The 14,851-nt window shown below is 37.9% G+C and overlaps 3 protein-coding genes and 1 pseudogene across 3 annotated transcripts; 3 read left to right on the top strand and 1 right to left on the bottom strand.

Annotated features, from left to right (window-relative positions):
- The first annotated feature begins 3,385 nt into the window (after positions 1–3,385).
- LOC111328096 (octopamine receptor beta-2R-like) lies at positions 3,386–8,077 on the top strand. The gene is made up of 2 exons (XM_022932467.2): positions 3,386–3,849; positions 5,911–8,077. The coding sequence occupies exon 2, from the start codon at positions 5,954–5,956 to the stop codon at positions 7,040–7,042; it is 1,089 nt and encodes a 362-aa protein (XP_022788202.1). The 5' UTR covers positions 3,386–3,849; positions 5,911–5,953; the 3' UTR covers positions 7,043–8,077.
- Positions 8,078–9,225: 1,148 nt separating this feature from the next.
- Positions 9,226–12,129, top strand: LOC111328097 (uncharacterized; annotated as a pseudogene).
- LOC148730612 (ATP-dependent helicase wrn-1-like) lies at positions 10,158–11,597 on the top strand. Its single transcript, XM_088761447.1, has 2 exons — positions 10,158–10,741; positions 11,247–11,597. The coding sequence occupies exons 1-2, from the start codon at positions 10,263–10,265 to the stop codon at positions 11,287–11,289; spliced, it is 522 nt and encodes a 173-aa protein (XP_088617573.1). The 5' UTR covers positions 10,158–10,262; the 3' UTR covers positions 11,290–11,597.
- On the bottom strand, positions 10,416–11,265 carry LOC148730613 (uncharacterized). The gene is made up of 2 exons (XM_088761448.1): positions 11,107–11,265; positions 10,416–11,029 (listed from the first exon to the last, which is right to left on the bottom strand). Exons 1-2 carry the CDS (start codon positions 11,263–11,265, stop codon positions 10,778–10,780), a joined length of 411 nt encoding a protein of 136 aa, XP_088617574.1. The 3' UTR covers positions 10,416–10,777.
- Positions 12,130–14,851: the final 2,722 nt, after the last annotated feature.

Below are 14,851 nucleotides of genomic sequence, written 5' to 3'. Positions count from 1 at the left end.
TCCCTTTTTTTTCTGGAAAAAGTACGTTTTCACAGGACCTCATTCTGTGAAGTATCGATTTTTCCGGCTTACAGGTAAAATCCGATTCAGTCCTGACAACTTTCAATTGGTAATTCAACGAACTAAACGAGAGCGAATGAAAATACTTTGACTAAACTCCAATCTTTTCAGTAAGGTTGTTATTAGCACAGTTAGCAATAATCCTTCGTTGAAGTATGATTTATATTTTATTAGTTACTCAGGATCGCGGTTAATCTGGTTTCGATTTTTTCGGTGTAACAATAAACGGATTGACTCGAAATTGAGTTTCTTAAAAGGCACGGGGGTGTCATCTTGGGCCTAAACTGATTTGTCGCAAGTGATCCTTGTTCCACAAGTGATAGTTATTTCAGTTGATTTTTCTTTATCTCTTTGAATCAGTTTAATTCTTCTTTTATTTTAGTGTTTAGTTCTTTATCTGGTACTTAGAGGAAGGTAAGTTGAATTGGTAAAGTGAAACACTGGTTAAGGCCTCATTCAAACGAGGCCATGTATCATTGCGAGTCAGGAAACTGGTTGTAAATAGACATTTGCGGAATGAAATAATGTAGATTCAATCATAATGGGGATCTAGGGGATTTGATCAATTTTCAAAGGAATGTAGATTGTGAAAAGCAATTCAATTTTGGGGTCTTGAAAGGTTGACAAAAAGGAACAAAAAAAGGTCAGATATATTTACGTTCACACAGCAACCAGGTGGATAATCAGACATGCTTTAATGCTGCTCTGGTTTAGATATTTAATGAATGTAACCGAAATTACAATTCATTGACTCAACGGGTCGATGAACTGTAATTTCGGTTAAATCTTTAAACCAGAGTAGCATAAAAAAAATGTCAGTTTAATACAAACATCACTTCAACAAGCTTCCATAAGCAAGTGAAGAGAAGACAAAGAATTTTATTAAGAGGGATTTCATTCTTTGAGTTGATCATAATTCAAAATTTTAAGTCTTGCAAAATTATTTGCTGTTGGTTTTGAAGGACCAAACTTGTTGCAAAATATGGAGTTTGTAGATAGAGCATGGTATCATATTTGTGTGACGCAAGAAGCCTTTTATCATAATTACTCTTGCCTTTCTTTATCGAATATTTTGAACAGGATTAGATGTTGGTTTAGTATGATTTCGGACATTATTTCCTTTTTCATCAGGAAACGCGAGAATTATTTCCTACTTTATGAAGTAAAACTAACGTCAATTAGACTCAGTAATAATGTATTAAGCAAATTTGCTTGATAATACTTTCTATATTTTTTGGTTGATATATGTTGTTTGTCTTAAGGACTGACTCTTAAAAGTGCCTTGTTTTTTATTCTCTCTCTCACTTCCTTGCAATATTAAAAAGGATTCGTGAACAGTGTGGAATAAACTCTAATTTAAGCCTATTGATTCATTTGCACTCATTTCAATTTGAATAAAAAACGAACTCTCTAATTTCAATCAAGGCAGCTGCACATTAACTCGACTCTCTGCCTTCACTTTTCGATATTTTCAGAGAAAGTAACGGTGTATCCAAGAGACAAAACTTAATCAATCATTCTTTTCTAATAAATAAACGATGTTTCGCTAACGCGACTCGGTGAAATCATGGTGGGAAGTAAGCCTGAACGCAAAGCCAATCGTCATCAGCTGTAACTGATGTACGCACTAGCCAAAAAGGCGTCAAATAAGAGGCACTTTACAAACATTTTCAGAAAGGTGTGGCGCCGATTCTTTCTCTAAAATTTTTACGCATCAAGATCATAGCTTTTCATGGGTCACGTATAATAATTATATAATTTCTACAAAACTACGTTCGGTCTGATTCAGGCACAAATACTTCGCATAAGAGACAAATGATGACATACTATATGAGAGCGAATGAAAATACTTCACCGTGTTCCATTCTTGTAGATTCCAGGATAATTTTATACTAAAAAATAGATAAAAAAAAGTAAAATAGAGATATTTGATATAACGCTGAGTTGAAAATCGTTGCTTTGTAATGAGCAGAGGCGATATCCTAAATTAGAGACTGTCCATTTATTAATGTAGTGAAAGCGGATTGGGAATGATCAACAATTGTACTGACTTTTGTGCCAAAATGTTCTCAGCTTTCAGTTGTGAACTACTTTACACTCTTGCGATCGAAAACATTTTTGAGAAATTCAATAAAAATTCTCTTGTGGCAAAGCGTTGTGTCTAGGGAATTCTTCCAGTTTAAAGTAACTATTACTATATTCTGCTGTAATAGAAAAGAGTTATATCTATTTTATTTGTATGGAATATTTACCGTAAACACTTGGCTCTGAAATGAAAGTAATTTCCTAAGTGCTTTATAAACAAAAAGTTGCATATTGTTTCTTCAGAGACCGTTCGTCTTTCGACCCACAGCAATATTGCTATGACGTAGATAGGTCCTGTGGTTAATAAGGTTGTCGATTCGTGGAAGTGGAAAGGAAAGGAAAACTAATTAGTTAATCCTCTGCAGTCTGTTCAACTAAAGGCACACAACCGCGCAGCAGGCGCTCACTAGCCCTGCGTGCCGTGGGGCATATAAATTTCATTAATTCGAAAAATAAATACTTCCACCGAAAATTGCTCTGCATGCTTTAAAAGACATTATCATTTATATTCCGCCTTTCAATTTTCGAATGGAGTTTTTATCCTTGCTCTACCACCGACAAGAAAAGTTCATTTCATGCACTGAGAGGGTTATATTCATTTTTTGAATAAACAGCAAGAAATCATCGTTGGGGTTAACAAGCTAACTGTAAACGTGATTAAGCCCAGCAATTTTCACTAAATTAATTTCTTTACCTCTAAGGTAAAAATTTCAATCTCAATACCAAATCTGAAATTAAAGTAAGCTTTGTCTGCATTATTTGAATGGCAACCCATAAGGCACATAAAAGGTTCTGCCAAGAATGAATTGGGTAAAAATACATTTTCTCGACAGCTAAGTAAAAAGTGCACGATAAACATTCTCGAACCAGCAGTCAAAATGAAAATCTTTTCCCCTGTTTGTCTGATTTCAAACGATAAGAAGGGCATAATTGGAAATCCTCGACTCAAACAGAGCTCTAGTTGGATGAATTTTTTTTACGAAGACTATATCTGCATTTTACTTTATAAAGTAATCGGAGTTAAAAACTATTTTTCTGTGCGAAAATATTTGAAAAATAGTTTTTTTGCACATTATCATCTCAGCAATCGTAATTTGGTTAAAAATATAATATTTCAGTTTTAGGGTCATTTTCGTAACAAAGGCTAATCAAACGGTTTGAAACAGCCAATCGCAGGAAAGAAAAGGCAGTTGCTTTATTGGAACTCTGCTATTTCATGCGGATTCTGTCCACTGATAAAGCCTTTGTTCCACTATGAAAATCAAGCACCAACACTTTAATTCCCCTCTTAACATCAGATGGACCGATTCTGTGGTTAATTTCCTAAAATTTATAAGTCACGTAACAGGAACACTCTATCTTTGAAGTGTTATTGAAAATAGTCATTGTCAACTCACATTTGCATTTAAAAACGAGAAATGTTAGATTCCTTTCATGTAGGAGGTATCCAACTTAAATATGATTACATTTTATGTATAATTTTTTTCAGAATTGAAGTCTTTTACCGATAGAGGTAAACTAGTGTCAACTAAACACCTTGTATATTATCACCAGCTGTGTTACTAATCATTAGTTTAGAATCCGCAGACTTATTTCTGCATATCCTCATTTGCACTCTTTCGTCTCGACTCGGCAGATGAAGTTTGAATTCTGGTTGATGAAGACTACGTGATCTTTTTGAATACTTCTGTTGCTGCACTCGAAGTAAGATCGCCTTTTCATATTTTTTTGATAACTATTATGCAGTTATGATGAGTAAAGTTCAGTTTAATTCCCTCTTAACGTTTTGTATAGTTGATTAGGAAATGTTGATCACTCATCCTGGCGACCATACTTTTATATTCCCTTTGTGATGTGCGATAACTTTCTCGAACAGTTAATTCCTCGAAAGCGACTAAAATTTCTCCAAGAAACTCTTTGAAATGTATGAAACTCAACTCTAATGAGTACAGAGGACATATCCTCTATAAAGAGCACGTCTAAAACGACTGACTTTGTAGAGATGCGACACCTTACTTAGCAGTCATCCTGTTTTAAGCGGTCGCTTGTCAAAGTTCCGATTTTGTTTCCCCTTCATCACTGTTACTTTCACCATTATTAAGCGGTCACCTCTAGAAAGGGGTCACGATCACCCTTAACTGAGTCTCAACGGCCCGTTCTCATTGTCTTTTACTTGTGTTGAACTACTCAAATAGAATTAAGTATAATATTTCAAGTAATTTTTTATCAATCTTTTTTGTCCAAAATCAAATTATATGGTATTTTTGAGAGATCTGTACATTAAGTGGTCTATTATGGCATAAATTGGTGTTGTGTATTGTTTTGTTTAAACCCCATATCGGTGAAATTTGTCTTAAGCGGTCACCCTGCATTAAGCGGTTAGCCAAGGAATTGCAGTTGGTACTCAGATAAGGGTGACCGCGACCGCTAAAGGTGAAAGGGGAGATAAATGCAGAACTTTGACAAGCGACCAGCTAATACAGCTATTTTATGATCGCACAAAACACGCTACAATCAGCCAATCAGAGTCCATTTTAGAATGGTTTAAATAATCTTGGTTGAAAAAGGCTAAAGCTGTCGAAAATGTTAAACCATCAAAATTCACAAATCATCAAAGCTCGCAAGGTCGAATTTAACACTTGCCTGGAGTTCTTTTAGTCTCAATGTTCATTGAATAATTCAGCGAAATCCGGCCGAATTGTGGCTTATATAAAACGCGCAAGTTTTTTCACTTGAAAATCAGAAAAGAAACTGCTCAGAACGTATGTTTTATGAATGAAAAACAGCTGGATAATCACAGGAACACGAGGATTGCAGTGACTGATGTGGCCTTCCACTAAACGCACCGTTCACATTTAACAATTATGCCAGTTTGGTTATATTTTTCATAATTCCTGCTTTAATCTGTTTTGTCTTTTAACACAAACTATGTATACTATACGAGTGTTTGCTGTGTTTGAGTTTTATTAGCGTACTTAAGCTTACAATCGAACTGAGCATGAAAACTTTTAAAACTCGGACAGTCCATTTCGTTTTGTCTTTGAGAATTTTTTTCTGCTTTGTTTGGTTCTTTTATTGCTACTTTCCGGTTCGTTTGATGGGAAATTTCGCTTTCAATTAACGAAAAAAAAAAGCTACAGAGACGTATCGGAAATAGTCGACAATAAAAATTGGCAGATAACATGACAGCTTTGGCTCAGCTCCGTGTTTTGTAGCGTGATAGAGCACGCTCTTTAAACCAGTGACAGCGCGCGTTATATTCGAACTACATTATAAATATTAATATTATCATAGTGACGTTACTCAGAGCACAATAATCTGTTCACAAGACATGTTTAACACTAAAACTAAAACAAAACTAAGCAAAGAAACAAACCAACAAAACATTTTGATTTCACTTCTCAATTTCTCAGTGCATTTTAAAAAATTTTATGAGTTTGGAATATCTGGATTTATCTCGTTGATTTTGCAAGAGTATATGTATTTTTTCTTGGAAAATAAGATGAGAAGATTGATGTGGTTGCAAAGGTGGCCTTATTTCGTATAAAGGGATGTTAATCTTGAAATTGAAAAAGACATCTGTGCCGGATCTTATACACAAGTTGTCTCCGTTTCTTGTGGAGTGAGTTTCTATACTGTTTCCTTTTTTGTCAAAATTTGTTCTTGCTGATTTAGAAATTAATATAGTATCAACAGAAATAGCTATAACAAACGACCAAAATTACACCTTAAAGGCTGAGGGCAATTTTTGTTTATTTATTTCAGTTACTCTCTGAAGATTCTTGGAAAAAACACTAATAGAGCAAACATGAATAACAGTTCAGTGGGAAGCTTACCTGAGCGTCCAAACCATGGCGTGGTGTCCCTTAGCAGGTTACTTCCTATCGCTTTGATCATCGTTCTCACCAACGGACTCGTATTTTTCCTGTTTTTAAGAAAAGAGTCTCTCCGAACTACCTCCAATTACCTCCTCCTTGGCTTAGCGATATCTGACTTCATCACAGGCGCGATAAACATTCCCTACTTCATTGTGTTTACCTTCAATGTTGTACCATTGACCATGGTAGGAAATTTCAACTTTTGGATGTTCGCCCTGCACACCCTGATGGCGGTCTCAGCTGGGTTTCACATACTAGCCATAACTGCAGATAAATACTTTGCTGTTAAAAAACCACTGAGACGCCAGCTGATAAGGAAGAGGATGATGTTTGGAATTCTTGTGGCCATTTGGGTCACATCAGCTGTTATTGCTGTGGTTCCCATTGTTTGGATCAAAAGCCAGTCACAACTTCTTTACTTTATAATTCATGCTGCAGTTTGCCTCATAATAGTGTTTCTTGTGCCATACACATTTATCATTTATGCGTTCATTGTTATATTCAAAGTTATTTCCAACCGCAAAATACCTAAGAAGCAGATTAACATTGCCTTTTCGAGATTTCAAGCCAAAAAGAACAACGAGCGAAAGTGCGTCATAATTTTTGCTATCATGGCTACGATGTTTGCATTTTGCTGGTTACCATATTTCGCCCTCATGCTAATAGCAAACATCAAGTCTTATCTGATGTCGAGTTTGCCGGCCACCATATTGAAAGCATTCGAGGTGTTTGTAGTTGTTAGGTACACGACGTCAGTCACTAATCCTCTGCTCTACACGTTCTTTAAACGCGACTTTTGGGTTGCGTTTAAAATCCTCTTTGGCAAAAGGCAATTTAACTTACCCTCCCGAAGTAGATCGTGCAGCCTTTCTCTTCGGTGCAATTCTAAGGATATGACCCAGGCCACTCTCTTCGGTAGCAACCCGATATTGCTTGTTTCTTGGAATCAGCTGAATGGAATTCTTCCCGAAATAGATGCATTGCATGGGGCGTCAGAAAGGAATATATCTGCGCTTTAAGGTTTTAAACAATAGAGAAAGGATACTAGTTATAAATTTAAGTACATATGCTTAACTATTATTCCAGGAGTGTACGTTGCAATTGGATGAGAGATGGTAAATAGCAAATCAGTTCCTTAGCGCCTAGTTGGTTATAGCCAATCTGGTATCCAATGAGAGCATATGGAAGCACTGTTTCATCAAACTCTCAAATTCCTCAATAATGCGGGGGAGCTCGCTAAATTTCTTTAAACTCTCGATTTTTGTTTCAAGTCAAAACTATCGGAGGTCAACCTACTTCCAACTGCCAAAACGGCAAAACTTGAGTGATATGACATTGCCGGCCTTCGTATAACGAGGGAATGGCTATGAGGCAACAAAAAATCTGCGTGTGTTACAACGCAAGTTGGAGCATCAATCATTCATCATTTCCTAGGGTGGACTCTCCAGTGGCTTCGCAATACATAGCGTTTAAAAGACAAGGGAGTGATGTGCAAACTTGACCAGTTATGTTATTGTTTGAGACTAACATACCAATGAAAGGGCACTCACGTGTTCTATTCTTAGTTTTCATCTGACTTCATCAAAATTAAAACATAAGGAATCATCAATCCCTTTGAGATTTTAGTTTAGTTAGTTATTAGAGTAGCTGGAGACATCTTCTGCCAAATTTCCAGTTTGATGGGATTTTTCGTCTTGTGACAAAGTCAGGTTCTAAGTTTTTGCGCGACACGAAAATGCGGCCGAGAATGCTTTCGCGTATAAAAAGAGTGACTTATCCGCTGAGATTTCGCAATCTGAACAGTCCTTGCTGATTACAAGTACTCGTATCGATGTTGTCAGAACATCATCATTTGTGCTCTATGACGGGTACTAAGTTTTCAAAAAGGAAAAAATTACCTTTATTTTGCTAAAGCGGTAAGCTTTTGTAGTGCTAAACAGAGGCCTTCTTAGAATTGTAGCTATTAGACGAGGTATTTCTAGATAATTACATTGATTTGGCTTAAATGTTTCATTTTCATTCACCGAATACAAAATAAAGGCTTTATGTCAAGACTTTGGTCTGTTTATAGCATGAATTATGCTCAAAATTCCATTCTGCTTGGCCTTAGGGGGGCATGGAGAGTTTAAGCAAAAAGCTTAACAAACCTTAACAAGCCAATTTTTTCTCAACTGATTTTGATAAATGGGTCACTAAAGTACATACTGAATTTGGTATGAAAGTTATGCAAGAAGGCAGGTGAATGTTATGGTTTTTTGAAAAATGGCAATTTTGGGTAGTGATTTTGACCTCAAATTTGACCTAACTTTAGCCCCAGGCCCCTCCCTGTCTAATCGCTTAGAAACAAAGTTACATTTATGAAGTAAAAGCTCCACTATAGTAGAGTCCATGGTCAAATTCATTTGGCAGCACAATTTACCAATGGAATTTTATAGCACTTTCAAAATGCCACCTAGAAGGATGAATTTTTGGTGCTCCATAGGCCACAAATAGGACCCCCCCTCCCCCTGAAACTCCAGAACAAACAGTCAGAGAAGTGAGCCAAAGTGGCTTTTGAAATATCTTATCACACTCAACTTTTGTGCCAAGTTTCAGCCAAATCGGTTGACTACCACTTTTGGCTCCTGGAACACTTTCTCAGACAGGAACACTTAAGACATAATGGGTGTTTATAGAAGAAAAACGTCATTGCTACATCTAATATCATTGATAGAAACAATGACTTATTCTCATTATTCTCCTCGTGCGAATAAGCTCTTTCAGAAGACTTGTCTAATACTTCTGGCCTCGGCCTCGTTGAAGCCGGCGTTTTAGCTTAATTTCCTTGCCGCTATCAGCTTCAGAACGCTTGGCTACGTCAACTTTTGTAGCTTCTTTTTCTTAAGAAACCTTGGACTTTGATAGTTTCCTAATGTATGCTTCTGAAAAAGGTAGCTAAGGCATATCTTTCAGGCATTCCTGCTTGCCACTTGACCAGTGTCCCCCACAGATGCAAGCTTTCTTACACATTATCCGGTTGAGAAAGATGTTTTTCGTCTTGTCATGAGCATGGGATAGAGAAAAATTCTGTGTCCTCATGAGGAATCGAGCCTCAGACCTTCGGATTCCGCGCTATGATACTCTACCACTGAGCCACGGAGACTCTATGGTGAGTAATGACCACTACAAAGTTCATTTACAATACTACGCGTCCTGCATACTGCTAGCATCGGCAATTATGGTCAGCGGTTGGAGAACAAGATAGACGCTACATTTTGAGTTCTTGCTCTTTCGACCTTTTAGACGCTTTTATCATTTCATTTTGTACTTTTCTACCTCTGAGACTTCTACTTAAAATGCCTAAAGCGACAATTGCTTCTCTCGAGCAAGAAAACCAGTTTCTTAAACAGCAAGTTGATGACTTGTGCAAAGAAGTTAAGTCCCTGAAAGAAACCTTTGCCGCCTCCGAGGCTGCTAATGAAAACAGAATCACCGCTGCTACAAGTGCCTCAAACGTCGAAACCTCTAAAAGTTTACAATACTTGACTGACGAGTATGATGACCTATCAGCTTCTAACTCTGATGTCTTGGCTTAGCTTAAGCAAATATCCCATCGCTTTAATGTACTCAGTGCCCAGGTGGAACGTGTCGGTAACGCCATTAATGCAGCCGAGGAATACAGTTACCAGTTCAACGTAAAAATAATTGGGTTACCGGAGCTAAATACAAGAGACCGCCCCCGAAACAAGTTCTCTCTTCGTAAATCTCTTTCAAGAAATGGGAGCTGAGGTATCCCTTCTCGACATCGATATAGCGCATCGTGTAACAACTAGGAACGAAACCGAAGGCCCGAAACCTGTGGTATGTAAATTTGTCAGGCGTTTAGCAAAAAGGAAAGTTATGGAAGTACGTCAACGTGCCTCCCGAGTTAATCCCACAAGCATTGGTTTGTCTGCTGAAAACGAGCTTGGCGATGTTAGAGTCTTTGATCATCTCACCCCGATGAAACAGAACTAGCCTGACGATCAGGCTCTCTAGGGGAGGGGAGGGGAGAAGGAAAAGGAGAGCCTGACACAAAGCCATATCGGAAGCCGTTCATCCGTTCAGATTTTGAACGGACTTCTCATTGGCCAATATAACAATAGATGATTTACCGGAGGTAAAAATGTTTTTCTGCATGATCAGACCGCCATCTTGAGATTTCACACTCAGCCAACTTTTTCGTTTATGAGACCTGATTTTGCCTTGATGTGAATTGTAATGACCTCTGCAGTTAAAGAAGAAGACTTTGAAGTAGCCTTTCAAACTGCATTGCAGTTTTTTCCGGGTATCATTCCGAAGAAAGAGCAGATCGAGTGTATCAAAACTTTAGTTGTCGATCGGCGAGAAGTTCTTGGTGTTCTTCCAACAGGATTTGGAAAAAGTTTTATTTACCAAATTCTTCCAAAGATTTATTTCAATTTATGGAAAGCAAAACACGGGGAAGAGAAAACCTTCAAGATAATTGTAGTTAACCCGCTCGAGTTGATTCGAAATCAACAAATAAAGAAACTTTGCACACTTGGGATCAAAGCTGTTGCTCTTGAAACATGCGATAAAAAATCACTTGAGGGTGCAAAAATAATTTTTAGAAGCGCTGAACATTGGATGCTGGAAAAGCAGAAAAACGAGCTTAAAACGGGTGTCTTAAGAAACGTTTCTGTGTTAGTGATCGACGAGGCACACACAGTCGAAACATGGTGAGTTAGTAGAGCTTGTGGCCTTATTAATTTTTGTTAAACTTGTGGCCTTAATGGGTCGCCATTGTAATTTGCAGCAGAAGGTTCTTGACTATAAGTATTAAGCTCTTTACGAATTAATTGAATGAGCCCTTTGACAAGCTCTCGCCGGAACGGTGGAAAACTCAAGGCAGCATTAGCGGCGGCACAATAGTTTCCCTTGCAAACAGTCTTCCTCATACTACTCTCGCTCTTATCCTCACAACTTCTCTCCAAAACTCTCGATGAAGCTGGATAGCCAACGAAGACCTACATGAATAAAAAAATACTCTACGTAAGGAAAACATCGAAAAGAATTAATATGAAAACAATAAATGACTTCGCACCTTAACCAGCGGCGGTTGTTTTGTTATTTCTGGCGGAGGTTGTGCTGGAAGATTCATAAGGCTTGAGATATGGTTATCGATCTCATCATAGATATTTTGCTGTGTACTTTCACCACCAAACAGTTGTTTTTTTTTTTTAGGAAGGAAAGACGGGACCATCTTGCAAGGGTTTCGATCGTTTAGCAGTAAGAGTAATCCCGGTTGGCGTTCTGATCGAAGTTATCCTCTTCGATCTCTGCGGAGTAGACCTCGTAATTTCGTGCTCCTGACTTCTACTTGAGCAAAGTGCTTCTTTAACGTCTGAATAGGTTTTATAACAGTTCACTATCTTTCGGGCACAACGTTTGCAAAGAGAACCAGTTTGTTGACTTGTTTGGATGACGCATATACCGACAGTCTGCAAAACTTCTCATAATACGAGTTCTTTTACGCCCAATATCTTACAAAATTCTCCATTTGAAGTTGAGGAAATAAAAGGAATCTTTGATGGATTTACTCCGTACTTAACCTTGAGATTTTCTGTGCAAAGATCGCAAATGATCAGCTGGCCGCTAGAAGTTGACGGCATTCACACGCACAACATTTTCGCGCAAGTTTGACAGGCACGTCAAATTCATAATAGACCGGAATGAATTCTGATTGGTTTAGATTTATAGTCACGCATCACGAATTCCTGGGGGGGTGGAACGGCCTCCGATATGGCTTTGTGTCAGGCTCTCCTTTCCCTTCTCCCCTCCCCTCCCCTCCCCCTCCTAAAACCCCCAGAGAGCCTGATCCTCAGGCTAAAACAGAACCTGCTATTTGAGGCAAAAAAATTTCAAGAGCAGCATAGCTATCGCTTCTGTTGGGCCAAAAACTCCTCTATTTATCTACGAAAGGATGAGAACTCCTGCGCAATAAAGATTTCGGGCATTGGTAGCCTACAGCGTCTTTCGCCAACCACGTAATCATTATAATATGGATAAGTACCTTTTATTATTGTATGAATTTCATTTATGACTTTTAACCTTCAGGTTACTCACGGAATGAAGAGTGATGTTCACTCTTCGTTCCGTGAGCTTCCATACTTTGGGCAAAATATTATTTTGGCTCATGGCCAATTCAATAACTGTGCATCTTCTCATTTGCCGACTAAAAAGTGTTTGGAAAGGGCTACTAGCATTTATGATCTTGATCTTTTTGGCCTCAATGCGGCTGAAACCCTTAACCCTGGTGATTTCAATTCCTACTTCAGCCGTATTACGAGCCGTTACTACTCTCCACGTAGTTTTAACAAATTTAAAAACAAAGTACCCAGACGCGCTAGTGATTCATATTTCTCTATTCTACATGATAATGTCAGGAGCCTTAGGGTTAAATCTTGAAAATTTTCAGGTCTATTTATTAGACGAATTGAACTTTGATTTCAGCATTATAGGAGTTTCTGAAACCAGAATAATCTCCGGGAAAAACTTGAATTTTAATCCAAACATGCCTGGGTATGTTTTTTGATATGTTCCGACACCTCTTGCTTCTGGAGGTGTTGGCTTGTACATTAAGGAATCCCTGAAGTATACAGTTACTGAAAAAACTTCTAATGACGCTTTCCAGGCCTTATGGATTGAAATTCATTCCTCGTCGAAATGCAACACAATTTGTGGTATTGTATATAGACAGCATAACTCTCCTCAACGATTCCAAGAATATTTTTACGAAACTCTTGAGAAACTAATAGTTTCGAATAAATCAGCTTATATTATGGGCGACTTCAACATTAACCTCCTTCACGCCGAAAGCTCTCGTTGTGCCCAGGAATTTTTGTTCTCTCTGCAAACTATTCCTTAACACCTACAATTGATAAACCAACACGTGTGTATAACAACTCTGCCATCTTAATTGATAATATTCTGGCTAACAAAGCGGATGCTAATATCACCAGCGGCAATATTGTCTCTGATGTCAGTGATCCTTTTTCCCAGTTTTGTATCTCCCACTCTTTCTTTAAGGTGCCGATGGCGAGAAAGCTAAAGCGCAGAGATTTTTCTGGTTTCTCCGCTAATAGGTTAACTCTCGGAGGCACTCTCAAACCAAAACAATTTTGCTGACCAGTTCGCTGTCGACAACGCTTTTTCAAATTTCTATAGCACTCTGTCTAGTCTTATCGAGAAACATGCTCCTTTGAAAACCCTTTCAAAACGTAAGCTTAAGAAATTTTCTAAGTCGTGGATAACCAGTGGCCTCAAAAAATCCGTCAAAATGAAAAATTCTCTTTTTCAATCAGGGGATTTCAATCAGAGGATATAAACTCTATCGGAACAAAATTTACGCTCTTACTAGGTTGAGTAAAAAGAACTATTATCACGCATTCTTTGCTGACAATTTTAATAACATAAAGACCACCTGGAATGGTATAAATAGCCTTATCAATGCCAACAAGAAAAAATCTCAAGTCATCTCATTGATAAAACGCCTTAACGATAACAGTATAACAAATGATACTCTTGAGATTTCAAACACTTTTAATGATTATTTCTCTTCTGTTGGCGAGAAACTAGCGTCGCGTGTACCACCCTCTTCTTGTAGTTTTACTGAGTACTTGTCACCCAGTAATAATCCTAATTCCTTCTTTTTTGATGCAGTCTCTCCAGTAGATATTGAACGAGAAATACTGTCTACTGCTCGAAACAAAACCTTCGGTCTTTACTCTTGTCCAATCCATATTTTATCTGGTGCTAAACATATTATCTCTGGCCCTCTATCAAATATTTTTAATATCTCTGCGCAAGAAGGTGACTATCCATCCAAATTAAAGCAAGCGAAAGTTATTCCTGTCTTCAAAAGTGACGATGTAACTGAACCCGGGAATTATCGATCTATTTCGCTATTATCTATTTTTAATAGAATATTTGAAAAATTGATGTACCATCAAATTAAAACCTTTCTTGACAAAAACGATATCTTATTGAAATCACAGTATGGCTTTCGTGAAAAGCACTCGACTCAACACGCTGTTATTGACATTAATAACATCATACATATATCTTATTAACCAAGCGCGAGGGCCGTACTGGGAGAATATCGGTCCGAGGCCTTGACAGTACGGACCTCGCTGCGCTCGGTCCGTACAAAAAGGACCGAGGGCCGATATTCTTCCAGTATGGACCCGAGCAAGCTTGGTTAATAAGAGATTTATTATACGACTGAAGTTCAAAGGGACACAAGTGCGGTATCATTCGGGAGCATTCGGGACAGTGCCCGGTCCAATACTGAGAGAACATTGACCGGTAATAGAGCATTTTGATTGGTTGATTTTAGTTATTGGCCCTCTGACTGCCCAAGTCGTGTAATAAAAAATAATATGGACTTAAAATTATTTACTTGCGGCATCTTCTTAGATCTAAAAAAGCCTTTGATACTGTTAACCATTCAATCTTACTAAAAAAAACTTGAACATTATGGCATCAGGGGCATCATTAATGACTGGTTTTCCTCGTACCTTCCTGGTCGTACACAAGTGACTGAATTAGTTACTAATCTATCCAACATTAATAAGATCTCGTGCGGTGTCCCTCAAGGCTCTGTTCTTGGCCCTTTGTTATTCTTAATTTATATGAATGATTTTCATCACTCTTCTTCGAAAATTTCGTTTTATCTTTATGCCGATGGCACAAATTTGTTGTATGCCGATAAAAATCTCAAGACCATTGAAGCAACGGTCAATAGCGAATTGGTCAAAGTTTCTGATTGGCTCAATGCAAATAAACTA

This window comes from Stylophora pistillata, chromosome 5 (genome assembly GCF_964205215.1).
Source record: "Stylophora pistillata chromosome 5, jaStyPist1.2, whole genome shotgun sequence".
Classification (NCBI taxonomy): domain Eukaryota; kingdom Metazoa; phylum Cnidaria; class Anthozoa; order Scleractinia; family Pocilloporidae; genus Stylophora; species Stylophora pistillata.
Note: the sequence above shows the minus strand (reverse complement) of the source record. Positions and strands in the feature narration are given on the sequence as shown.